Source organism: Simochromis diagramma, unplaced genomic scaffold, assembly GCF_900408965.1.
Source record: "Simochromis diagramma unplaced genomic scaffold, fSimDia1.1 OVJJ01000304.1, whole genome shotgun sequence".
Classification (NCBI taxonomy): domain Eukaryota; kingdom Metazoa; phylum Chordata; class Actinopteri; order Cichliformes; family Cichlidae; genus Simochromis; species Simochromis diagramma.
The window spans coordinates 10,285,773-10,312,869 of NW_024387030.1; the positions used below are offsets into that span (position 1 = coordinate 10,285,773).

The following is a 27,097-nucleotide window of genomic DNA, read 5'->3' on the forward strand; positions in this document are numbered from 1 at the left end:
AACGCTAAAAACCCTGAAAACCATACATTTCACACCTGAGCCTCAACTCTCGCGGCCCGGTACCAAACGACTCACGTACCGGTCCGAGGCCCGGGGGTTGGGGGACCGCTGGCGTAGATGACATAGGCATATGAACTCTCTTAGTTTACAAGCTAAAATGCTGGTAAAGGAGCATCATTTTTTTTAGCAGGCATTCAAGTTTAAAGTGTTTCTATTACTAATACCAGGCAACATTTGTCCCTCTTATCTAATAAAACAGCACGTTACCAGTAGCAGACCTGTAACATGTGGTGGGGAAAAGATTTTTATGTGGCATGAGATGGTCTTAATTTTTAGACAGGTTAGAGATTTGGGATCAGGCGCATAAACAGATGTTGTTTATTGTATTTAAATGCACATTTTACAACTTCCTACGAGGATAAATAAAAGCTAAAAATTGCTTTAATGCCCCTGAGTGATAGTCTTACAGTTTTAATGTCATCACAGTGTTACAGTGGTTTAAAAGTGTTACTTCAGCTTCTGTTCTTTCTGCTAATTATCTCTGAGTTTTTCTATTTATTCATCCATAAACGGCTCATGTCTTTGGCAGCCATGTTTCTTGTGAGACTCTCGTGTTGAATTTTGTTAGCTTGAACCAATCCAAGTGTGGTATGTTGTCTCAATATGTGGGTCGGGGAGACGAGGGATAAAAAATGCTGTGCAGCCATACATTAAGTGGGACACCTGGTCACACTAATTGCAGGTAGCAATCCCTGTACTGTCCTTGTTGTTGTTGGTGTTCTCATTCGTGTTTGTAGTGATGGAGTTATGTTGTCTTGGATAGAGGTGCACACATTTCTTTTACAAACAGCAGTCTTTTTTTTGTCCTCTGTAGATTTTTATGTCATTGTTCCTTCAACCTGTACAGCAGTGGTTCAGTTGATTGAACAGGGTTTACTCTGACTCAGTGACACAGTCACACATAGTAACTGTCTGGCCCAACTCCAATTACATGTGTTGCACAGTTGTATTTTACAGTGGCTGTCTGCCCTGCAGTCTTCTGCTGTAATACAAAACATGGTTTGCTTAGCATAATTTATGCCCATGTGCAGCACATGCAGCCCACGGTGACAGGAGCAGCTCATGAACTAAGTTCTGTGACAGAAAGTGAACCAGTTTTGAGCCTGTTGTGTTCGTTTAGTGTTTGTTGCTGCTTGTCTGTTTGTAGCGAGGCTTAAGTCTGCCTATCCTTATCAGTGCATGGGTTGGGAGGAGATTACACAGCAGAAACAATAGGTGTTTTCATATGATTAGGCTTTAATTGGCGAAACAAAGAGTCCCTGTCACACTTTGTGCAACATGGGAAAGACTGGCATAAAAAACATGGATAACTGGCAGGAAAGAATGTGTCGTCTATATGAAAGGGTTAGGGCATGAGCTTGTCCCCACTCAGTTAATTTATTGTGTTCGCTGAAAGCAAAAAAGGCGAGTTAGGCTTCCGAGAGCAATGGGAGGATGGTGAGTGTGATAAAGAACAGTGGGGGGAGACAGAGGATTCCTATGTGCTGTGAATGAGGTCATCTGGTTGGTTATGAAGAAGGTCACCGACCCCTCCGTCAGCTCCACACGCCACCCCTCTGTCTCCCCATTCCTCCTCTCAGCAAATGATGCACAATGGCTTTTTGTGCTTTAATGGGCCAGACTCACACACTGGGTCATTCCTACCGGTTCACATAGCAGCATGCACACAAGTGCTACCTGTCAAAAAAGCCCAGAGGATTGCAGTTAATTTTTACACTCTGCATTTACCACTTGGTTAATAATGTGACCTGGATGTACCACTTTATAAAGCTGCTGCATACTGCTGGTGGTATTCCTGACACAATATCATACATTATATAGGTGAGCAGAAAAAAAGACCACCATGGCAGATCAAAGAGTTTATAGTCTATTAATGTCAATTTGTATGTATAAGGCAATTGATATTATGTAACAAATTCTACTGAACTATGAGTTCTGTAATTTGTAACACAAACTATTTGTACCACCAAAAACTGCACATTTGCTAAATTTCACCACCTACATAATGCTAGCTAGCCAAGTGGCAGTCTGAGACTCTGTTGCTACATTCAGAAGCGATAAAGACAGATGGAAGATGAAAAATATAACAGGAAGGAGCTGGGTGAGCTCTTTGTAAGGTTTTCAGTCTCAAAATGAGACTCGTCATGTCTCATTCCTGGACAGGCTCCCTCCATGCTTAAAGTTCACTGCAGGCGGGGTACAGACAGCTCCAGGTGAGGTCAGCGTAATGAACATGTTACTCTAGGTTAACAAATGCGCTTCCTGCATTGAAAAACGAACTTGGTACCCACCCTTCCACCAAAGGAAAATCATCAGAACTGTGATTTTTATTTTTTTATTATTTATTTAAAAAAGAATAAGTAGACAGCTGTTTTGATTTAAGTGTAGTTTAATTTGGATAAGATTAAAATGCTTTATTTTTTTATTTTTTTTTGTCAAATGGCCGGAAATAACAGGAAACAATACAGGCTTCTGCTAAGTTAACACACGCTTGTTCCCTTAACTATAAGCGGACCAATCGTGCTTATGAGCGTAACCCCCAAAGGCTCATTTTGCCAGGAGAAACCCAGCTAGAGGCTAACAGGTGCTTTTTCCTGGCGATACAATCATTTGTGCTGCAAAGTTTGGAAGAATAAGTCCAAACAGAGTTTGTTTGAAAGCTGCTCTCGGCTGTGGACACATTAATGCTAACGAGCCAGATGTTGACTTTGTTTAAAAACAGTGGCAAACAAAAAGTGCCATTACATCTAACAGAAACCATAACAGGTACTCTGTTATGGCCTGACTCTAGTATTTATTTTGTGTTCGAATCTTAGAGGTTAGAAGAGCAGATTTATTAGTTTGGCCACATGCTTTTATTTTATTATCTCTGTTTAATTAATGTTTTATATTCCATACATGCCTGTCAGAAGAATGAGCCTATTAATTAAATAGTATCAATAAATAATAAACTGTGACATACAGTAAAACTGCCACAATAAAACCAAAAAATATAATTTGGTCACTGTTTAATGATTAATGTGGTTTATTGAAGGAGCTTCAAATCTATAAGCACTTTCTCTGTCAAAGTAGTGGTTGAAAAAGGCTTTTAAGTCCTTTTTTTCCTGTATTTGTGACACTTGTGGTTGCTGGACGAGAAAAACGTGTTGTTTAAATAAAAATAAACAACACTGTTTGACAGTATGCTGAAGTACTGCCCGCCCCTTTGCGTCAGTACATCCTGGGTACGAATACAGCTGCTTCTCTCCGGCTGGTGTGTATAGATTTTATTACAGAAGGTGCCAGCATAAGCTCGCTGACATTGAAAATGGTGATTTAAGAGATTTGTTTTGTTGTGTTTTGTTTGTGATTGCCAGCATTGTGTTAGTAAATTAAATATATATATATATATATATATATATATATATATTTCTTTTTAGTTGCCTTCCTTCCAAGGGAAGAAAAGATTTATTGCAGCTGGGGATGGAAGGTGTGTAGACCCAGCAGGAGAGACAGGTGTGGGCATGAGCAGGGTGCCAAGGTGCCAGCTGCTGTTGACACCTTAAGGTGAAGAATAGTCTGCTAGGAGATGGACTTGTCTCTCTCTCTGTCCCCTTTAATCCCCTCTCTTCAGCTCCCTGCTCTCCTCTGCTCTGCTTTCCTGGAGAGTATTTGTCTGACACTACTTTAGGCTGTTTGTGATTGGAGTTCTTCCTGCAACCTTATTTTTATTGAGCGTCTGACACTCTGAATGAACCAGACCTTGGTTCTGTCTCCTCCTCCCTCATCACCATGTGAAATCTTGCTCTGTCTGCATCTCTAAAATGCAGATACACATAGTCTTTTTTCCTTATTTCCCCCTCCTATTTCTTCCTTTCTACCTTAAACATGTACATGCATCAGTCTCATCTATTTGTGTTACGTTGCCTTCCATTTTGATAACGTGGTGCTCGGCAAAAGCAACATTTTCATTGTTGGGGAAAAATCGGTATCTGTTCTCCCCAGGGAGTGACTCATTTTTCCTAGTTTTGTCTTTTCACCTATTTATTTTATCAGGCCGACTCTACAGCTTCCCATCATTGTTTTTTTTTCCCCTCTGCCTTTTGTTCTCACCTCTCATCTCCTGTTTCTCCAGATTTTTTATTTTATTTTCTTCTCCCACTCTCTGCTTCCATTTGTTTTCACTTCTCCAGCCTCCCTCTGTACTCGCATGTGTGGCAAAAATCCAGCCTTGGGGCTACATTGCCTCTTTCATGTGAGGACCAGTGGTGACATTAAAGGCCTGTAACGTTGTCTGTCGGTTTGCATCAGCCCAGCTCTAACTGTCTGCGCCCAGGACCCAAGCGTGCACTCAGCTTTCCACTCACTCACTGCCAAGCTCAATCGTCGTTTGGTAGGAAACAACATGCCTGCGCCCGCTGGCTGTAATTGTGCACATGTACATTGCACTTGCAGATTTGTTAAGCCCACCCCACCCCACACCCAAGCACTTTGAGGCAGATCAATGTTTAAAGGCTTAAACATTGTGGAAGCTTGGTTAATGACAGTTGAGTCAGCGACAGCGCTTCCCACTTATTTTTTCTTCTTCTTCATATTCCTCTCCTCCCTTTTTGACACTCTGACCTAGTTGTTGTAGCTCTTCAAAATCTTAAAATCCTTCTGTTTAAATACTCTGAAAGGTACATGACTTGGCAGACAAAACAGATCAAATGGCTGATCTGTGGGGCAGCCAGACCAAACAGATGCATAGCTAAAGTGCAGTTTTTCTTATGATCTACAGATAGAGGAGAGGGTAGGTGAGGGGGAGCCCTTTTTTGAAATTTATTTTTTGTTGTTGTGTGTCCTTCAAGATAAGCAATCTGGAAGTACATCCCATAGCAAGAGAGTTTTTAAGTGTGTCTGCATCGTGCCAGGCCTGTTTAGTACATACAGCTACTCTATAAAGAACAGTCCGAGTTATGACTATCTAACACTTACACAATGCATCCTTGGATACTTAGTCCAGAATAATTCCTGTTCTGGCAGAGGACCATGCATATCTATACAGATATTTAACACATTTGTTTTTGTATGCCTAATTTGTTTCGAACAAGTGTAGGCGTTTAAAGTGGTAAGATTTAAATACTGGAGGAAAAAAAGGGCCCATCAGACTGCAAAGCTGATGAAGAGCCGGCACAAAGACACAATAGCAGCTGGGATGTCTGTGTGTTGTCACACCCAGGGACAGCGACTGAGTGGCTGTTGGACTGGAACTTAAGATGGTAGCTACAAGCCCCAGCAGGCCCAGCACCTGGGGATAAAAGAAGCTGACATACAGACACACACACATGCATATAATCTGTGATGTAACCTGTTTGTCTTCCTGTATGTATAACTCATATCCTTCTCAAGCTTTTTCTGCACACAGACTATAGGCACGCACCTTACTTAATTTCAGCGTTAGATTGAAATGCTTCATTAAAGCTTGTATTGCTATAATGGCAGGTGAATATAGCTGTCATAGCAGGGTGACTACTAATGTGCATTGGCTCAAATTTGAGTTTCCTATTAGTAAAGAATGTGGAGCGCAGGAAAGAGCAGGGCAAAGCGCCAGCCTTACAGATCATTTGTTAACTTATGGATTGACTAAATGTTTCAGTGGTTTCTTGTAGTTGTGGTACACAATACATGCTTAGTCTTCCTGTCTTGTTGTATACTGTCTGACACTCTTTAGAGAGGAGGTGAGGGAAGTTAATTGTCATTTTTAAAGCTTAACGTTCTCATTTGGTGGATTAAAAGGCGTTTAAAATACGTGCTCAAACGTCTGTATAGCTTATATGAAAGAGCAGACTGCATTTGTTATGGTTGCACTTACCTAATGAACCAGTAACTGATTATGACAAGATCCATAAAGCCAGGAGTTATTGCACTGCTTTTTAATTTAATTGCATCATATTTTATTTTGTATTTTCCTCAGAATATTTATTGTAAATATTTTATGTCGGCTTCATCTTTTGAGCCAGATCAAAAGATAAAGCCGACTTGCTTACCTTGCTTTAAGAAAGTGTTGAGCTTGAGTTTGCACTGTGGACACCTGAAGAGGTTATGGATGGATCTGTCTTTTTGTTTTCCTCCCTATACTCTTCCCCCCCATATTGTTCCATGGAAATGGATATGAATAAAAAATACTTAGTCTTCCATCTTTTATTCAAAATTATAAGGAAAATGTGTCTTTTTCTGTACTTATTTCAATAAGGGTCCTATAACACTGGATATTTGGAGGCATCCAGTTTCTGAAATCATGACCAGGTTACTCAGAAATTCACCAGCCAACCCTCTCACCCCACAGAGGGAAGCACACACCTACATGCATTGAGAAGGGTCATCATCGTCTATAATGGCATCCATTTTGCCGACTCTGTAATATAAGCTCGGTGCATACCACTTTTGCCGTGGGATGCAGTTTGCTACAAATAAAATCATTTCCACATGAAAGTGCAGATAATGTTTAAATGTTCTTTGAATAACCAGGTTGTGATTTTAGGAAACAGACTTTATTTTTATTTTTAATGAAAGAAAACTGTTCCTACACTAAGTTCCTATATGAAACCGCTTACTAGGCGAATTTAGTATTTTTGAGTTATGATTTCTTAAAATAGAGACTTCTGCTCAGTTTTTTTTTTCGTCTATATTCTTCTGGTATTTTGAGATAAAAATCACTACAGGCAAATGGAAAATGTGCCAATGTGATTTAGAAGTGAAATTCCCCTTTTTAAATAAACATTTTTGTTTCTGTTTGACATTCTCAGTGCCGCACTTCTTGCAGGCTTCTGCTCCCATCTGTTCTTTGCCAAAAATCAGAAGTCTCAGTTGATGTTAGGCTTTGCCCAAGGTTTACAGTTAAAATGTGCATCTGTCTGAGACTCTCTCTGTGCCGTCACTTGGCAGCGTTTACGTGATGGAATGATCTTTGAATATGCCAATTTTCCACTGCACGACCAGTGGAAGATTCAAGTAAACCAGCTTTTTGTGGGCTTCCTGTGGGTTCTGATCGGTTTGTAGGAAAGAGTTGAAGCATGGGTAAATTGTATAGTCAGGGGACAAACATCTGAGGAAGAGATCGGTTCACAAAGACGACGTAGGGGGTATTACAAATTATCCAAATAATCCTCCCTTCCATCCTCGCCATTGGTTGTGTGCACTGTGGTCTCCTTAGTTACAGGGGTGGGGACAGGAAGCACAGCGCGTGTTATCTCCTCCAGTCACATTGACAGTCGGAGCCTTTCCTTCCCCTCACTTCCTCTTCTGACAGCTGGACCTTTCCTTGAATTGTTGTGTGACAAAAGGGGGCAACTGTGTGCACACACAGCAAAAATATATTATGAAATGAACGGCGGCTCACCATCTAAGTGGTTGTGTATTTTTAAGCTCAAAGTTATTCTGCCAGACACTGGGTTGCGTCTTTGAGGCATAGCGTTGTATCTGGCCACTGACAGGAAATGATACTTTTCTTGAACTCCCTCCCGCCCCTTCCAGGTTGTGGAAAGAGGAAAAGGATACCTCCTTTTTTCACCGTCCAGAAGGCGAGCGTCAACACAAAACGGGCCAAGACACACACACACACACACACACACACACACACACACACACACACACACACACACACACACACACACACACACACACACACACACACCAGCAAGCTTCCTGACTCGTCATCCTGTTATTCTTCCCATTCCTTATCTCATACTCTCACATCTTGTGGAGCTCAAAGAATGCATCCTGTGCTTCACTTTACATAGCATCCTCCGCATTGTTGTGAGGTGTGTGTGTGTGTCTGTCTCAAATGTAAGTCCTGAATTGTAAGCATAATGCCTGGGGCGTTGGCGGATGAAATGCCCGTTTGCGTCTACATTGACTGAAACATTAAAAGTTGAGTTAAATGGGCAACAAGCAAAGTAAGAGAAGGGTTCTTGTGTGTCACCGCACAGCACAGTCAATCTTTTGTCTGCCAGGTGGAGAAATGAGTTCCCGCAGGATGCAGAAGAACAGTCTAGTTTTTCTGTGTGCTTGGGTTAATACTAATTAACCCACAAGTTTTAACAGTTCCCATCATAACTAAGCATAGTTTGTAGTATGTGTGGAGCCACACAGATGGATGGTCTATGTAAGGGAAGCAGATGCGCTTTCTCCTGGCCGCTGCTTTTTTGGGGACAAAGTATTTCCTCTCAAATTTGTGAAACCATTTTCAGCTCATGAGGCTTCTCTCTTAAAGCCAGCCTGTTAAATTGGAAGCCAAAGCAATAGTCATTTAACGCTACATATCGTTTCCTCTTTAGATGGCAAAAGCAGCAGTAAAATAGCCTTTGCCTGGTATTTTAGAAGCAGTCTGAGTCTGCATTTGTGTGCATTAGGTTGTCTTTTTTTTTTTTTTTTTTCTAGCTGAGCTAGCACGTTGGGCTACTTTGAAAGGTTAACTGAGGAGAGTATTAGCACCAAACTTAGTTTTTTTCTTCCAAAACTGCTGAATAATTAGCAATGAGAAAGAGGTTTAAGCTTTCTGTTAAGTACCGCGCTCTCCGGTGCTTCCTGTAAGGGAATTGTATCTGTGTGAGTGTGTGTGAAGGAAAGTAAACAGTTTCCACAGTTTTCCACCTTGCTCACTCCCCTTGGGGTGCCTCCCTGAAGTGTAAATGTGTGAGTGCGATTGCACTTATAAGTTTCGACCGATCAGAAGTCCCGCCACGCAGGGAGTAATGAACTTTGGCCCCTCGCGGGCAGCTATTAAGAGTAAACCATTATGGTTCGGTATTGAGCTGCCCTCCCCTGCCTCACTCTGTATGGTAGACCCCACTGAGTGCACAAAACTGGCATACCTCTGGCTCATTGAGCTGCCAGCTTGCCCCCCACCAACAGACAGCCCCATAAAGCAGTTCCACATCATCAAATGTGATGATCCCCTTTTCTAATTTTAGACTGAAGTCCTAATAGCTCTGCAGATACTGTCTGAAACAGTAATGTCAGCCTTGAGCTGAGGGAAGTGAGGAGGATAGGGCTTTGCAGTGTCTCATCTGGGAAACATGTAAATTATTCACCTTGTTATTTTGGCCACATATGATTGATTAGATATCAGACATCTTTTCTTTTTTTTCAAATTTGTCATTAAATAATGATTTTATTTCATTATTAGGCTATGGTATGCGATCATTTCTGTTTGCGTGTTTCCCCCCCCAAAAAACTACCACATATGGTGCCTGTTTGGGCTAGTTTGTTTAGAATTGGGTTTTAAATGTGCTCACTATTTATGTGATTTACACTGAATCATTACTGTAGGTTAATCAAACCTTTAAATTATCTGAATACTGCTACAAAAAAAATGTCCATCACGCCACTCTTGTATTAATCTATGCGCTGACTGAAGCATATTTGTGGGTATGGATGTGAATGTTTGCTAATACTATTCTTATTAGCACTTTAAGTATTTTATTTATTGATTTTATTGAATTTTATTGTTTTATTTATATTTTGATATTGTTAGGGATGATGCACTGATCGGGGACCATTTTTAATTTCGTTGTACCTGTCACAATGACAGTAAAGACATTCTGATTCTGATTCTATCCCAGTCGTTGTTATATTTGTCATATGACTTTGTTCTTTGGACACTTTGTTTGCATGTAACACAACTGAAAATGTCATTTTGGTGCGGATGAAAGGCGGTCCTGATGTGAGGACAGGAGTTTTGGAGGCATATTCCTCTTTTTACCATAAAATTGGTACTTTGTTTTAAAATGTAGTGCCATATGTAAACAAATATGGCAGGTTTTAAAAAGAAAATGTTGTGGAATGGCAAAAGATAGCAAATACATTTTCTGCTTGTCTTATTATTTATTTATTTTTTTTACATTTTTTTTCTTCCAGACCATCCCAAAGGCATTAACCTTGAATGTCTTTGCAGCTTAATAGCTTTAGTAATCACCTTTTAGTAATAATCCTGTTCTTTTTTTTATTTGAGATATGTACTAAAACAAAAGGTGCCAGCTGTGAGATCACAAAAGGATATTTGTTTTAACTTTTTCAGGGGTATCTGCACCTGTTCAGCTTTCACTGCTGATGGGAGTTATCAAGTGACAGCAGTCACTCTAATCAAATGGCCTCTTTTGTTTTACAAGGGCTGTTTGCTGCTGCGAGACGGTAAAGACATTTTGTTGATTTGTTAGACAACCCCGAGTCTTTCAAAGTTCACGCACAGAACTATGTGCACGCTGCTAATGTGGTGCTTTTTTTTGACTGTTCACAGCACTTTGCAAGAAAAGAAAATGTCACTGAAATTAAAGTGATGATGCTTTTTAAAAATGAGATGGATAGTTTTTTTTTATTCGTCTTCGAAATGCTGTAAACAGGAAAAAACTCTAAATCTGATGATTATTGGGTCTGCCCGGTGTTTGTTTGTTTTTAAAATAACAGCAAGCATCCTAGGTATACTTGTGCAGTTTTAAACCCCTTGTAGAGCTTTTTTTTTTTTTTTTTTTTTTTTTTTTTTTAAAAACTGTTCTCTGGATTTTAGGCTCTCTTTATTTTCTCTCATTATTATACCATCTGTTGTAGAGCTTGTTGTTTATGTAGAAGGAATTTGTGGCCAGTCAAATGCAGATCTGCAGGCTGTTCCTGCTTCTCTATCGCCTCACCCTTGGCCACACCTTTCCTGTGGATCCTCTCTCCTCTTCTTCACTGTCTGTTTACGCAGTTTAATCACCAAACTAATGTGCAATGACACACATTTTTTACAGCACACCGTCACTGTTGGTGTCAGCAGCCGCAGAAAGCCATACTCAATCTGGCACTTCTTCCCCCCTCCTGCATGCAGTCACTCTGACAGCCTCAGGAAACCTAGCATTTGCTACAGGTTATGATTAATGGCTTTACTGATTGCTGTTTTTTTGCCACGAAGACACCTACACACTCCGCTTTGAGCATATATATTTTCTCAGGTGACTAGAGAAGGCGGTAAACCATGACACCCGACGTCACAGTGTTCCGACGTATTTGTGTGCAGTTTAGTTTGACTTGATGACTTCTGAGTTTAGTTTCTCCACCAACTGGGTTTTCTGTGCACATAAATCTTTTACTTTCTGTTTCAAGCATGCACACATTTGTTGTAATAATCCTAATGCTCAGCTATTAAAAGTAGATGACGTTATATTAACAGGCTCACCTTTGTTACGAACTACAACTTTGCAGCTCAGTTTTCCCCCTGCGCTCAGTCATCATGATAAAATAAATTCACCAGTCAAGAGTCGTGAGATTGTGGAGAACAGCGTAATGTAGAGCAGCTGTGTGTTTCTCTAATCTCTGTTTTTAATCTGTCTTTTTGTCACCAGACTAAATATAAAGCAGTGGCTATTAAGGCAAGCTAGAGGAGAGATGTAGCACCATTTCCTTCTTGTTTCCTGCTGTATTTGTTCAGCAGATATTCTCCGAGGCAGTTTCCCTCCTCCTTCCGTGTGTAGTGTTATTTCTGTGGGTTCACTGTCTCAGGGGAGCCTTGCCTATAAACACACACAGGCTCATTAGCTTGTGCGTGTGTGGGTGTTTTAATGTTCGGCTGGATGTTTGTTTTTATATGTATCATATGTGCTTATGTGTGCGTTTGTGCGCATGATATCAGAGCATTGGTGAGCCCATAGCTTAAATGTTGTGTGAGTTATTATCTACGTGTGTGTTTTCGGGCTGCTTCTGCTCATTATTGATAATCGGAGAGCAGAACGTGCTGCTTTCAGGGAGTGAGTTGGCTGAGATATAGACGTGTGTGTACAATCGCACAGCATTTATGTTTGCTGCTGTTTCCCAGCTATAGTTTATGTCGCAGACAGAAATTGTTACCGTTGCTGTATGTAAGGTTTTTTTTTCGTTGTTCGTCCATCCCTAATTTGGCTGAAAGTGTAGCTCCACTCTCTCGTGGCTTGCACTTTAACCAAGTGATGGGTAAAAGTGTGTGTATGTGAATGTGTTTTCTGTGTTTCTTTTTTCTCTCTCTCTCTCTCTCTCTCTTTTTTCTTTTTTCTTTTTTAAACCAGGCACAGGCAGGAAAGAATCCAGAAACCTTGTTATGCCAGTCGTTTATTTAGTGGCCTATCTACTTAAAGACCTGACGCTGGAGCTTTCTACCCAGCCTGCCTCAGGAAAATCCCTGACACACAACATAAATCTCTCCCTCTGGCTGCAAACCGCACCGTCATTTCTGTCTAGAGCCTTTTAGTCCCCCCTCAGCCTGTGGGGGTCAGCGCTTATATCCACATGTCAGGGTTAAGCAACTGTGTAGATAAGTCGCTGTAAAGTAAAATTGAGATATACTGTATTTTTTTTTTGTGCTACTTAGAATTTGACAGTTGAGATGCATTAGCATTCACAGAGACCTCTTGGCACAAATTTTAAATTTAATGAGTACTCTTCCGAGCCTTTCTCAGTACTCTCGTACAATAAAAAGTTGTTAGTCGCTGCAGTTGCATATCATTTCTCCTGTCCTTGTAGAATGTTGAGCAGCCCCCTATTATTGGAGCAACCCGTATGTAAGGGATGGGTGACAAAATCCTTTGGCCTCATTCTGTCCCGAAATGTTCTGTGCCAAAGTTTATATTGAGCTTCAGCTGTCTGGGTTGCCCAGACTAAGTGTATATCTTCCAGCAATAAAATTGTATTGTGCAAAATTGCCTCTCTGTATTGCTGTTGCTGCAGGTCAGCAAAGAGACAAACTGTGAATTTTGTGCTTAAAAGACAAATCTTTGTGCGGTCTGCCGGGGACAAATAACACTGTGCTTTGCTCAATATAGCCACATAACCATTGCAAGAAACACTGCTACGCTGCTAATAGACACACTCGGGTGAAGCTTTCGCAAATGATCGGTGTGTTTGATGTAGCCATTTCCAAAGGCACAATACTGGCTTAATTGGCTTGAATAATGTTGATCCACAGTTATCTAAATCCTCTTTGTTCAGTGTTGCTGCTGTTTACTTGGAAACCATAAAGTCACATGACCCGTGATTACCTTATTCACGGGGACTATCAATGCGCAACAAATGACATATCAGACATAACATTCGGCACTGATTAATAAAGATTAATACACTAATTAATAATGATTAAATTATATTTGTTCCCCAGTGTAAAGAATTTTATATTTCAAAATGTAAACTTTTATTTTGGTTACTATGTATATAAGACAGCACTCATTAACAGCGCAGGAATAGATTGTGCATGAACATCAAAGGATTTAGCAGTGTAGGCCTACTGTTAAATCAAAGATATGCAAGTAAAAATAAGACTGAAGCATAGGGGAAACTTTTTTTTTTCTCCCCTCCACAAACAGGGAGGGGTAGCGAGAGACAGCTGTGAGTTGACGATAAGACCCAGAAATGCATACGTTTTCATGGCTCAGTCACCCCCACCAGTGCGCGCTATACTTCTGCTCTCTGCTTTAAAAGAAACCCCCGTCTTTCATATGCTTGGCCTGCCAAACCCCTAAACTGTTGAAGTGGAGTGTCGTCTTGGATAAAGTCGTCTGTGCCGTGAATAAAGGGCAGGAATGCATTAAATGCCCAAATCCTTTCGCTTGCAACGGGTACCCAGGCTTTGTGATTGCTGAAGTGCACAGCTTTTAAGTGAAAAGGCTTGTTCCTCGCCCGAGTCTTGTTTCACTCGGCACCGGCACATTTAGGTGTATCTTTGATTGCTGTAGTTTTTTGGATGCGACCGCATTCAGTCTATATTTACCTGAGATCCCAGTCACTCCCCCCTCCTCTGTTTAAAACTTTTGGAAAAAAAATTGAGCATTCATGCACGTGCACGCATGAAGAGGATTTTTTTTTTTTTTTTTTTTTTAACACTACAGGTTTTTGATCTTAAATCATCCTAAACTGGAAGGACTCGCTCTGTCTCTCTGCAGGGTTGAACATTTGATCATTTTGGCTTGAAGATTAATTGGTGTTGGACTCAATCTGCTTCAGGTGCCAGATAATATCAGGCTAATGCCAGGCATCACAAGGCATCTAAAGCAGCTTTCCTTAGGCAAAGCTGATCACACTGATTGCTCAACCATTATATTTCTTTTGCTTTCACTCCCGCTCTTGACAGTCTCTCACACATGCAGAGTACTTACCGGGACAGATGTGCTCTGCATGGTCAGAGGACGGTTTGCTGTGAGCTACAGGGTGAGGACAAAGCATTTATGGAACGTGTCTATTTTTGGGCTCTTAATGGACTTGCTCCCATTCTCTTATGGAGCAGGTCTAGTTGAGTGATGTTCACCTGTCTTAAACCTGATTACAGGATCTCCTGCTGGACCTCTCCATTGTTTTTAATTTTACTCTCGCTCTTCTATTTCCTCTCTCTTTGCTCCAATTTTGATCTCCCTTCCTCTCTGTTTCACTCACTGTGTTTTTCTTCATGCTGTGGTTGAATACATTACCTCAGATTCCAAACTTGACCTACCTCACTTGGCTATTCTTTCTCGTCGTGTGCCTTTTCTCATCACAGGCTCATGAATTGTTTGCCCTAGTTCAGCATGTGCTGCCCCTGTGTGATCATGTTTTTAAACATCTGGCTGGGTAAATACAAGAAAAGCTTCTCTGTCCATGTCTGTGAGTTTGCAGGGGCCAATTGTGATTGGCTGACAGTGTCACAGACACTTAAATAACTCGATACACATAATGGATTTGCTCTCGATCTTTTGCTTCAGTGTGCACATAATTCCCAAGTCTACCCCCCCCCCCTTTTTTTTTCTTTTTTTTTTTTTTGGTGCTGTGCCCTGACAGTAGGGCTGCCACAAACGATTATTTTGATAGTCGACTAGTCACCGATTATTTATGCGATTAGTCGACTAATCAGATCATCATCCACTGGACGTAAAACTACAGCTTATTGCACCAGCAGCATCTGCTCTTATATAACTATCATTAGCTTACAGCTTTAAGCTTTTAAGGTGCTAACTAAAAATAAAGACAAGATGATAGTTTATTCAATTTTAATGAAATTTGCAGATTGTTTCGGTAAAGTTTAATAAACTCCTTGCTATCTAAAATATAACAGGACACCGGAGTATATTCTCCAGCATCTCACACTTCTGATAATCAGCTGTCTGCTTTACGTTTATTCAGCTGTGTAAAAACTATAACTTTAATCTCAGCCAAACCGATTTACTCAGGAACAAATAAAATACTAAAAAAAAAAAAAAAAAAAAAAAAAAAAGCCAAACAACAACATTTTTAATTTATCTAAGTGACTCATATATATTTAACCTGAGTCGCGAAAGACGGCGGTGGGTTTGAAAACAATTTGCCGGGAGTCCGGTGTTCTCACGGCGCTAGTGACCTAGCCCCCGGCTAGCTATCGAGCTAGTGGGTAACAGACGTCTCCGAAAACGTCGGAGCGCTTTTGAAAATATGTGGTGTCCTGATAAACTGAGCCGATATTTGAGGTTTACACAGCTACATTCTCGCCTGAAAATATGTTAAACGTTTATTTTGTGACCCAGAAAGAATAATAAGAGTAATATTAAAACTAACTAGCTACCGCCATTGTTGGAAACTAAGCTGGGCCGCGCTATGAATTCTGGGACACAGCTGCTTCTTCTTCTTCGGGGTTTAACGGCAGCTGGCATCCTTGTACATGCAGTGCTGCCATCTTCTGTTTCAGTCCGTTATTACACTCTTAAATCCTGCTACTTCTGCGTCTTTTGCGATCTTACAAAGCTTCAAACGACACGTCGATTATTAAATCAGTCGTCGACGATTTTGATAGTCGACGTAATCGTGACTAGTCGACAAATCGTGGCAGCCCTACCTGACAGGGATATGGCTTCTGTTTGGGAGTGCTAGTCTGACTTCCTGCTAAAGAACCAATTGGAAGCAAAGGTGGCACAGTGATGCTGCCTTTTCTCTTCAAGGCTTGTTGTTTTGTTATATGAGAATGAGATTTTTTTTGTCATGCTGTGATGTAGCTTCACCTAATTCATCTGCATTTTCATTAAATGTAGAGGCCTGAGACAATCAAAATCACGAGGCATTATCTTGAGGATCAATTGGCTTTAAAAATCACCACATGTATGGTTTTTGTTTTGTTACACGATGTCACCGTATTTTATTTTGCCGTAACTTTAGATTCAAATTAAATCTACAGGTAAATAAAACCAAGAGTCATAAAGTGGCTTATATCTTAAGGGTTAATTAGGATTAAAAACACCATATGTATGGTCCTTATGGTCTCTACAGATCACTTACAGTGACATCAGGGTTCCCAAGAGGTTTTCTGCCAAACAAAAATGACCTGTGCGATATCAGAATTTTTTTTTTTTTTTTTAAAGGGTTTTATTTATTTCCTCATTACATACATGTTTAATTTATAAAATTCTCCAACATAGCAGGAAATCCACTGACCTCTACATTTACCACGTTACCCAGGTGTGTTTAAGTGTCAGGGGCAAAAAAACACCCCCTGAAATATGTACGTTCTAGTAATATGACCCCTTGAAATGGACACTGAAAATCAGGCATCTTCTTAAATTTCAATAAAACAAAATCAAATGTGATTTCTTTAACTTCTCACAAACTTTGTCAAGGAGTTTGATGTTATCACACGATGAGGCCGTGTACAAAAAAGTGCATTTAAGCCAAATGGAGACAGCCACACACTGATGGTAGGCTCAAATAATTGAGCAGATGTTGATTTAAGATTTTTCTTTTTTCCCGATCATTTTTTTCTTCCAAGGTCAAGAATGAACATTTCAGTTAATATGCACTCCCCAAACCTCACTGAATATGGGCTCCCATCTTACAGACACTTCCTCTCCCATATTTCTCAGTCCACTGCCTTTTAAAAGCGCTTCACCTGCCCTTCCTCACTCCCACACCCTTCCCTTTAGTTACACGTCTCTAACCATTGCTAAGATCACGGCAAAGATGAGGAGAAATTGTCTCTTTTGCTTGACAAAGGGCAGACAGATATGCAGCCTCAGTCTGTGACATTTTCTTTTTTCACTGCAAAATTGAGAAGAAAGGGCAGAAGCTGAGAGAAACAAAAGAAAGAGAACGATAAAGTGAAATGCTTCTAAAAAAAACTTAAATTGAGGCAGAAAAGAACAGCGTGAGTCTAGAAGAATTCAGCTGCACTCTGCTTGCTCAGCACTGTGGTTATAATTCTCTGTCTTTGTATCATCAAACCCGCCGCTGTGCCCTCACCCTGCTCTCAAGGTCGATACTTGTTTCTTCTTGACAGATGTCTGAGTAAAAAAACTAAACAGATATATTATGCTTTCTTCCTGTGTCTATGTGGAGCCACCCCCACAGGTATATAAACACACAACTCTTTCTGTCAGAGTTGTCTGTGTGAAGAGCTGAGTCAGGTTGGAGATGACACACTGAGCTGGGTGATGTGTGACCATAGTTGCAGGGTTTACTGTGGCATTAGTAGGGTTTTGCATTTAATACCACTTATCAAGAAAAAGTCTCATTCAGCGGCTAACGTCTTTTCTCACTCCACTTGATTGTCTCGTCTTTTTACCCCCGTCTCTTTTCTTTTTTAAGAGGGTGACACCCTCCCAACCCCCGTCCAAGATAGTGATCCCACATGCACGCTTTGTTACAAAATCAGCCTTTTCTGCCGGGGTGGACAGCTAGACAAATGATTTTGTCGGCCGTGCGAGGCAGGGGGTAATTTTTAGGTGAGCGCAGCGCTTCAGAAAAGAGTTGGCGCACAGAAATTAGAGGTTGTCAAATGCCGCACGTCTCCATTGATGGCCCAGCGCGGCCTCCTTATGTTAATGTGACATTTCAGCAAGAGGAAATAGAATTAGAAGAAGGGGGTGGGGGAGGCCGCTGGTGGTTGTTGGATTGCATTGTCACATATGAATACCACCTTTTGTTTTCTTTTGTTATCTTGAAGAAAAAAATAGTTCCCGGATGCAGACCTAGTGTAATAAAAAAATGTAGATATAGGTGTAATGGTACGTGTATTTTTCTTGAATTACCTCATAACAAGAGTGGTTACGATACAGTTACAATAAGGATAATAATACAAAGGATTCTGCTGATGCAGTATCGGTACAGTAAATAGAAGCAACAAGCAGGAGATGTTTATTTATTCACTTCAGTTGTGTTGCTATGTTACGTTGCATTCTTCTTTACTGTGTTTTTTGTTTTTTTTTTTTTGATTTGTTTTATGCTTGACACTAAACAGAGTTTCTCTTCATTGACTGTTCACATCATTTGAGTGCCTTTATTGTTACAGTTGAACTTTTGCCAGTCGAGCACGTGTGAATGCATTTGTAAAGTTTTAAAAAGTTAATGGATTTTTTTTTGTTGATGATTTCTCTGCTGTAGAGAAAACATACCGAACCGTGACTCCAAATATGAAACTCATATCAAGCACAGTTACGCCCTCGTATACAGAGAAGTGATCTCTTAATTTAAGTTACAGATCTCTTCTTTAGTTGTCATTGATTTGCTTTTACTGGTGTTGAATAACTCTTTTTTTTTTTTTCGCTCATTGTCTTGAGAAGGCTTATAGAACTTTGTTTTAGTTGCACTTTAGTGGTGATTACTTATTTTTAAGGAATGAAATTAAACCTGCTCGTGTTCAGGTTTTTCCTGATTCAAGGGTTCTTTAAAACACAATACATGTTGATTTGTCGTCAACTATGTTGCGTTTCCTGTATGTTGTTTGTTTTGTCCTTCTGTCGTGGTCTACTTCCCGTATAATGTGTCAAACCAAAGCTAAGACGTTGCCTGGCTGCTGTTTTGGTTAGGAGTGATGTAATCTGTTTTCTGTGCAAGATACCATGAGGATGAATTCATCTTTGGGAAGGGCTGGGAGTATCTGTGGTCCTCACAGTACTGAGGTCATGTGGTTTGGAAAGGAGTTGGGCCGAGTCTCCTGGCTGCCTGTTTGTACTCTTCCAATGTCTTCTGCAGGTGCTGTCCACACAGCTGCAGACCAGATGTTTTTTAGCTGTGTGCTGGTCAGTGTCTGTGACCTCACTGGTGACAAATTTTTAGTCTCATTGCCATGTCCGGAGATAACACTCTTTTTCAGTTTAGCAGTAAAAATGTTGTATCTAGGTGTCTTGTAGGACATAAAGTCAATATATGAGGAAATATTTTCTCCACTGTCCAAAAATTAAAACATTTTGTTGGCACTTTTAAACCACAGTACTGGTTGCTGTTCATAATACGAAATTAGATAAAAATGCAGGAAATTTCTTTTCTTCCTGCACCAAGTTTGGAAATGTGTCACAATTATGTGATCCAACAGGAACATTGACGGGTAAAATAAGGATGACTTTATTTTTGACCACTCATTACGTTACTGTGAGTGTAGTAAAAGGTTTCCAACAAGTATTAATCTGCTTAAGATGACAGGAAGAGAAAGACATGCCTGTGAATGTAATTGAGACATCGTCAGGGAAAACTGCTTTGCTGAGATTTGTCGGGACGTTTTTGCCCTTTCTAACGCTGCTATTTTGTCTTTTGTTATAATTGCAAATTTTAACAAGCAGCTGATGATGCAAGTTTCACCCCACCTATCCAGTTTTGCATAGGTGCAGGGTTATGCTTCGCCTGTCATGCATGCCTTACTGAGGGCATCTATAGTTGAGTGTCAGGTTCCCCTGCTGCAGTTTAATATAGAGCTCCCTACTGCCAGAAGGTCTCATGGGTGATGGAAAAAGTGCCTAGCAGCCGCCCCCACTCCACCCTGCACACACGGTTCCTCGAGGCCTCGCCAGCTCTACCATTTAGTTCATGCTGTTTCATACTAGGAGTGGGTGACATAGCCATAAAATGATATCACAGTATTTCAGGAAAAGTTGCAATAGTGATATTTATGAAAATATAGAAAACAAAACTACTGAACAATGTTTTATTGCTTGCAGCTTGCAGGCAGCAGCATTTAGAAGTGCAAGTAAATGAAGGGTATTTGTCATTAATGACAAACTGCCTAATTCAAAGTGTGACTCTATTTGGAAAAAAGGTGTCAGTGTCTTGGGTTGAGCTTTTTAACATTGCTTAAAGGTCTCCTTTACAACCATGTACCTGCTGCAGTAACATCCATTCACTGTTTGCTCTTCTTGTCATATGGAGTGCAACCACTGAGTTCTCTAGCAATGCTTGGTTGACTCATTTGTTTACTTTGGGGTCACATATCACCATCTGCTAGAATGTGCTCCTCACGTGCCTTCTTAGCCTGGTTGTACTCGATGGCGTGTTTTCCTGTACGTGCTATGGTGGAGAATGTTGAAGTAGCTTAGTTTTATGTGCTAAACCATCATCAGAGGTTTGCTGTCAAACATGTAAGAGCTTGTCTTGTTGTGCACGCTGGGGGAAGGTAAACACTGTCTTACTATGTCAGTGATATTGTTATATGACAATTAATTTTTTAACATTTTGTCACATTAACTTGTATACCAGTGTTATCGCAGATCATATGATTATGGCACAAACGTCAAAGTGCGTCGTCTTTGCACTTTTGGATTCACTATGACCGTACTCTGAGGGTAACCTGGAAAGCAGAAATATGCCCTGCAGCAGCTGACCCTCGTTTCACTGTCACATACCAGGACTTGCAGACACACTGGTTTGATTGTATGCATCGGGCTACACATGGAGTAAAAATGGGGTGTGCTTGAACATGTGTATGAGTGAGTCGGCAGCAAGTGCGTGTGGAAGAGAGAGAGGTCCATTAGTTTTATCTGACAGGGGGATCAGATCTAAAGGCGGCATATACTTAAGCCTTAGTGATTCCCCTGTATCTGGTCTCCTGCTCAGGCTCTTGCACAGGCTGCTCTGTTAGAAAACAACCTCTGAGGGGAAAGAACAGAAAGTCGGTGGCCTTAACCTCTAAATAGTGCAGTGTTTAACTTTTGTCTCCAGCTCATAGACTAATTTGCACACAATCACAGATTTGTTGTTTCTACTCAGAGCAGTTTGTAGTAGGAAAAAATGCCATTTTCTGTAGAAAGCAGGAAGCATTAATGCTCACAGGTTTTTATACTCAAAGGCTATGTTAATATTACCCAAGTTACGCAGTTGTTTATCTGTAAAAGACAAACATTACGCAAGGCAAAGATTTGTATGCTACATTAGGCTTTTCCCCATAAGTCAAAATCAATATGACAGTGATATATCTAGCACCGTTCTTTTTAAGTGTCACTGCTCTGTTTTTATGCAGTTGCTTACCACACTTTACATATTTTTGTCTTTCAGAGATCAACAGAGTGCGTAAAGACATGTACAGCGACACAGTGAATGGCCTTGTGGACAAACACCCACTGGAGCTGCCCGAACCAGTCGGACCCATCGTTCACCTGCAGGAAAAACTGTTTGTGCCTGTCAAAGAGTACCCAGATGTGAGTATCAGGGTTACACGTCTCTCACTTTTGCTGTTGCATCACATTGCCAATAATATCAGAGCATTTGCCTGAATGGTTGCTGGATTAATATTTAGACTGGAGCCAGAGGAAAGTGTATTAAAGAAGAAATCTTAATCTTATCGAGAAACTAGATTTTATTTTTCATACAAGTTCATGTTAACAGATAAAGACATTCTTTCACACACTGGTCCTTGTGCAGAAATACCTCTACACACACTGTTGGTCCTCTTGCCTTAGGCCATGTGTCTTTGTGATGTGTCATCATGGGAACGACAGCTGCTGATAGTTCTGCAGTCTGTCAGCACTGAGGACATATCTCATGACTGTTGTAAGCACTTGCTCACTGCTCATGCACTCTGCTCTCAGTTCTGTTCTTTTGCCTTTCAGTTTTTTGCTCTTTTTAAAAAAAAATATTTTAGTTGATAAACATGCAGTCCTTGACTTGTTCTTTTTACTTTATTAGCTGCCCGACTTACACTGTGTGCACCAAGTTGTTAATGTACTACTGATACAACTTTATCAGACTGCACACTAATTTGGTCCCGGTCTGTGGAAAACGCAGCATGCTGGGGTGTTTATGAGCCAACTCAGCAGCAGATTAGTGCTGCGAGAGAAAGCGGGGGATTGAAAAAAGAAGCATCAAGAAAAGTAAACTGCAATTTCATAAATATTCAGTAAAAGGGAATGAAAATCTTTTGGAGTAACCACTTGGTTTTTACTCTGATGGATAGATGGATACACACAGTTGGGGCAGGGGGGGAAGCAGCACACGGTGGAGGTACCATGGTGTTTCTAGAGATGAAGAGGATGGTGGCAGCACAGAGCAGAGTGATATGTGTGTCTGCGTGTAAAGCTTTGGGACGTGTGTGTAAGGCGTTTACCACAGTCGGCCACATTTATGTGCTCATGGTAATCTTTGGCGCACACATGAATGATTGTGTCACGTCCTGAGAAGCAGCGTTTCTCTTCATAATCCCAGCAGCTGGCAGCAAGGAAATGAATGAATGGAGGGAGGTGACGAGGATAAGAGACACCGTAGAGCAGGCCAAGGCTCAGTCGGGCATGGATTGCATTTTCCCCCTGACAGAATTGATAAAAGGCACCAGGGACTGGCTAGGATCAGCTTAGCTCCATCTCACCCTGAGACCAGGCCCAGCGTTTGCGCTCAGGCTCTTAAGGGACTTCCAGCCAGTTTAAGTGACCCTTAAGTGTTTGCCTTGTAATTGTGACATGTGTGGTCATAGCTGATTGCAGTTGCCTGGTGGTCGTCCTAGTGAGATCATCGACTGTGACATGCTGTTTAGAGATGATGCCTGCTTTCAGTTACTGCAGAAGTTTCTGTGTTCTTTGTGTGTGGGTTTTGTGCTGCACAAGAATGCAATTTTTTTTTTTAAGCGAAGAAGTTCAATAAAAATGTGTGAAGCAGTGGGTGCCACCTGTGACTGTAGAGATGCTAATGAAATAACACACACACAATCTATTAAAAGTGCAGCATCCTCAGATGACCCTTTGTGTACCCTTCACTCGCTTTGCTACACTGCTTTGAGCAGAGCAGGGCTGTAACTCTTGTATTCTGTTTATAAGCTGTTTGGAAAGCTACTAAATTAATTAGGCTTCCCCCTGGTGGTCAAGATGACTCACTGATGACCTTATCAGGCACGAATTAGCACACCCACTGACATGCACATAAAGAAGTGTGAGCACAGACGAACACTGAAACTCAGTGACACAAAAATAGGACATTTTTCAAATTATTTGTTTTCTGCTTTCATTTGGTGAACACATTCAAGCATGGCCATTCAGTCTGTCAGCAGGGAAAGAGGACAATGGCAGACTTACTGTTAAATTTAGATGTGAATACTGCAGTTGGGAGAAATCAGCAGCAAGTCCAGATTAAATGATTGTTATTTTATTCATTTATTTATTTTAGCTCTCCTGTTTGGAACACGGTTCATGTGCAAAACTTCCTCAGCATGATTGCCAAATCATATTTGTGTAGGTGCCAACAGTAATCTTGTGCCAGATATGTAATTTTTTTTAAGACTACCAGTTGAAGTTGAAGAGTAGTCATCCCTTTGATTGTGCTGCTGCTCTCGCTGCTGTTTAGGATTTTTAAGTTAGTGGACAGAGAGGAAATGAAATCTGGCATTGACTATTTGAGCAGCAGACAATAGGAGATAAAGTGTTGCTGCGCGTTAAACTGATTTCCCAATAAAACAGTTAAAATGGTTGTCTTAACACGGAGAGACAGCGGTTCTACAGTTTGTGCTTTTAAAGATGATAAAAAGAAGAAGCCTTTAGTCTTTTAAGAAAAAGGGGGAGGAAGCACGAGAGGATAGAAAAGAAGCAAAGGGAAAAATGTCCCTTTTATCCCCATCTGCCCACTTCTAACGGATAGGAAAGTGTAATGAAAGATTATTAGACTGGGGAATTTCACCATCCTTTTTACATTTCTGTCTGATTTCCCAGAGTCCTCCCACTGAAAATCCATGTATGTGTGGCTTGCTGATACAAGTCCAGGCTCTCCCAAGAAAACGGAGAATGATGTTCCAAGTCTCCTGTTTTGTGTTGTTGGCATCTACTCACCTGCCGTGGAACATTTGTCATCATTCATGCAGTTTCCCCATCTGTGGAACTCTTGGCATCTACTTTTTCTCCTCTCAGTTTTCACTTCCATTTAAAAACTCCCTTTATTCATACTATATCCTTAGGCTGAGGTTACGCGCTCTCTTTGGGGCTTTCTCTGTCAGATCACCTATGTTTACCCTGCTCAGGTTTCACCAGTAGATAATTAGATTGTCCTGGTGCCTGGATGCAGTGCGGCATGTCAATTCTACCAAAATAACTTGCCTCGCCAGCACACTCCTACTCTAATTCCCTTAAGTGTGTCCCTCTTCTGGCCCGTGTGCCCCACATCTGTCTGTAAATGTGTTTGTGTATGCGTGCGCCTCCATCACTCAGTCTGCCTGCGCGTCTGTCTCCCCCACCCCCTCGCCATTCTTCAAAGTCAGCCATTTCCCGATGTCGTCAGCGGTGCAGAACACTGCGAAGCGTCACTGTGGTGACTGCATCTTGACTGACAGCTGAGTCGCAGGCTATCTGATAACTTCAACCTTCAATTAAATGCTATCTGTGGCTCCGCTTCTCTTCCAAGCACACGCTTGCATACACATTGATAGGCAGCTGACTGACAGCTCAGCATGTCATTTCCGTTGACCTTGAGACGTCTGATAGGATGTGTGACATATCTTTTTAAGATGGTGTCTGTCTCCACTTTATTCCCAGTGTATTTGTATGTGCCAACTCTTAAATGCCCAGGTGGGTTGTGGGCAGGTCACCTGGTGTTGAGAAATGCTTAGGACTGAAAACACACGCGAGAGGTGGGGGGAGACACCTCTGCTGTGCTGACTCTGTGAAATGAGACCCTCAGTTGGATGTAAGCTGTTGAGCAAGTGGTAAACAGGACCGTCTGAACTTGTCACAAGCTCGGGGGCATCCACAAGACGAAAATGATCACTTGTATAGCCAAAATTATTTATTTTTAATTTAAAAAAAGGGGAAAAAACCTAGCTAGGGACACCCTAGCTAAGTCTCTGCTGTTGGTCTTTTCTGTTTGTCTAGTGTTCTGGGTGTTGTCATGGCACTTAAGGTTGTTTACCTCAGTAATGAAATCCTTTTAAGCCCCTGTCCCATTTCCGCTCTCTCACCACACCAGCTGTCTCCAAACCAAAGAACCTCACAGGAGCAGATGTTTGAAGTCCATGCGAGTTTCTATTTTTTCTTATTTTTTAAAGTTTCTAAAAGCAAATTAGTCGATCTGTAAACTGCAAATAACTCGTCTCCTTAATAGAAGCAAATATTTTCTCTCCTTATATTTGGAGAAAGCACTGGGGAGATCACCAGCCTTTCATTGTTCCAAAGAATTTAAGCTTCAAATGAGGTTTTAACTGTAAATCTTTTTGCAAATAAGAAAAAAAGACACTAGAAAGATACTATATTTTCTATACATTGATGAGTTGGTTTAAAAAAAAAAAAAAAAGGGAGAGGGAGGGAGAAAAAGTCCATTAACTATTCGAGTTCTGAGTGTGTTTGTGTGTGTGTGTGTTCATGTGTTCTGTTGGATCATGGTGCTTCACTGCAAGGCACCCAGATTTGCGAACAGCAAAGAAAGAGGCTCTGGTGGTTTGAGCAGACAGAATGTCCTGGCCCTCTCTCTTTCACTGCGGAAAAATTGCCCGGCCAAACCAGCCAGGTCCCTGCACAGGGAAAGTCATTAAGCTTGCTCCCATGAGGGTGTCATCACTTATCATGCCAGCTCCTGATATCCTTCTGACCCCCTTAAGTCATTACGAGTCCTGGAAATGTACCACCCCGCACCTCACCTCGACACACTGGTAGAGCGGCAGAGAGGAGGATTTTGATAACTATAGCTAGCCAGCCATGCGTGATGCTGATAATTTGATGAACGGATGGTTTTCCAGTTAGCCGTTTGATAAGAAGGTAATTACAATAATAATTTAAGCAGCGAGAACTCTATTTGTTGTTGTCAGTTAAAATGACGAAGAGCAAAAGTATAAGCTATTAGACGTGCTTCCGTTACCGCACTAATGCCAGCTTGTGTAGCAGCAGCTCGTGCTTGCATACTTTGGGTGGATGGTGCCACGTGCTGCTTTGGCCCGTCCGTCTGTGCATCATTAAGCTGACAGATACGGAGGGTGAAAAGTGAGAATCAAGGACAAAATGAAGCAGGTCGACCACACCGGAATCAAAGACTGCACTGCATTGTCGTGTCAGCTTGTATCAATAGTGCTACACTATCTGCATACATATACTAGATCACACTGATACAGGATTTTTGAGCAAATACTAATATCGATGCCTTTGACTTAAAAAAACAAAAAAACAGAGACAGCTGGCAAGACCTGTCCTGTTTGGACTCTGGCTCAGGTATTAGAGCGTTTCGTCTAACAATCGTAAGGTCAGTGGTTTGATCCCAGAGTGTCCAAGTCACCCCTGATGGGTCCATCAGTTTGCATGTGTGCGATAACTGGAAAGCACTTGAAGGCACTGAAAAAAAGCACTGTATCAATGTGTGGGAGAAAATCACTTTTAATGCTTGAAGAGTGCTGTGTAAGTACCAGGATTTTACTGCTGAACAAAAATCTTGGATGTAAATATCGACTATACTAATTTGATATCTGTGTCAGTACCAACATTATTTGTTTTATTTTTTATTTTTTTGAAAGAGAATCTCCTGAAGGAATCAACAATTTATTGGAAATAGCTCATAATGAGAGACACTGCTGGGAGATCTAATACGCCAGGATAAATGCTGGATATCAACATCAACATCAACATTACCGAAAACTTAACAGGAAGTTGTTGCATCACAGGGTGTTGCTAGAAGCAGATCAGGCTATGAATGTGTATGACTAGCTGTTATCAGTTACATGGTTGGCTGTCATATTATGAATCGGTACAAGTGAGTAAAGAAGCTGATGGCTAATCAGCTGATGCAAGTGTGATTTCACAGCTTTACCTGAATTTGCATAATTCTGTTAAACTGAATGGATATTGGTGAGATGTAACTAACCGGCATCAAGTTTTCCTGAGAAAGCTAGCATCACACGAATAACAGTAATCCACATTTTTCTCAGTCT

The 27,097-nt window shown here is 41.0% G+C and overlaps 1 protein-coding gene and 2 long non-coding RNA genes across 7 annotated transcripts in view; 2 read left to right on the top strand and 1 right to left on the bottom strand.

The window, feature by feature from the left end:
- LOC120739803 lies at positions 1 to 9,775 on the top strand. The gene is made up of 2 exons (XR_005697283.1): positions 1 to 3,420; positions 3,496 to 9,775. It is a non-coding gene; the product is annotated as an uncharacterized LOC120739803 (long non-coding RNA).
- qkia (QKI, KH domain containing, RNA binding a) overlaps positions 1 to 27,097 on the top strand; it is a 76,778-nt gene that overhangs the window by 10,581 nt on the left and 39,100 nt on the right. For all 5 annotated transcript variants that reach the window (XM_040041692.1, XM_040041693.1, XM_040041695.1 and 2 more), the window contains exon 2: positions 21,271 to 21,413. In XM_040041692.1, the coding sequence (XP_039897626.1) occupies positions 21,271 to 21,413 (143 nt within the window). The remainder of the gene's footprint in view (positions 1 to 21,270; positions 21,414 to 27,097) is intronic.
- Positions 3,737 to 27,097, bottom strand: part of LOC120739805 — a 27,453-nt gene continuing 4,092 nt past the window's right edge. Inside the window, exons 2-3 of the long non-coding RNA XR_005697285.1 lie at positions 12,167 to 12,172; positions 3,737 to 3,749 (exon numbers count right to left, since the gene is read on the bottom strand). This is a non-coding gene — a long non-coding RNA (uncharacterized LOC120739805). The remainder of the gene's footprint in view (positions 3,750 to 12,166; positions 12,173 to 27,097) is intronic.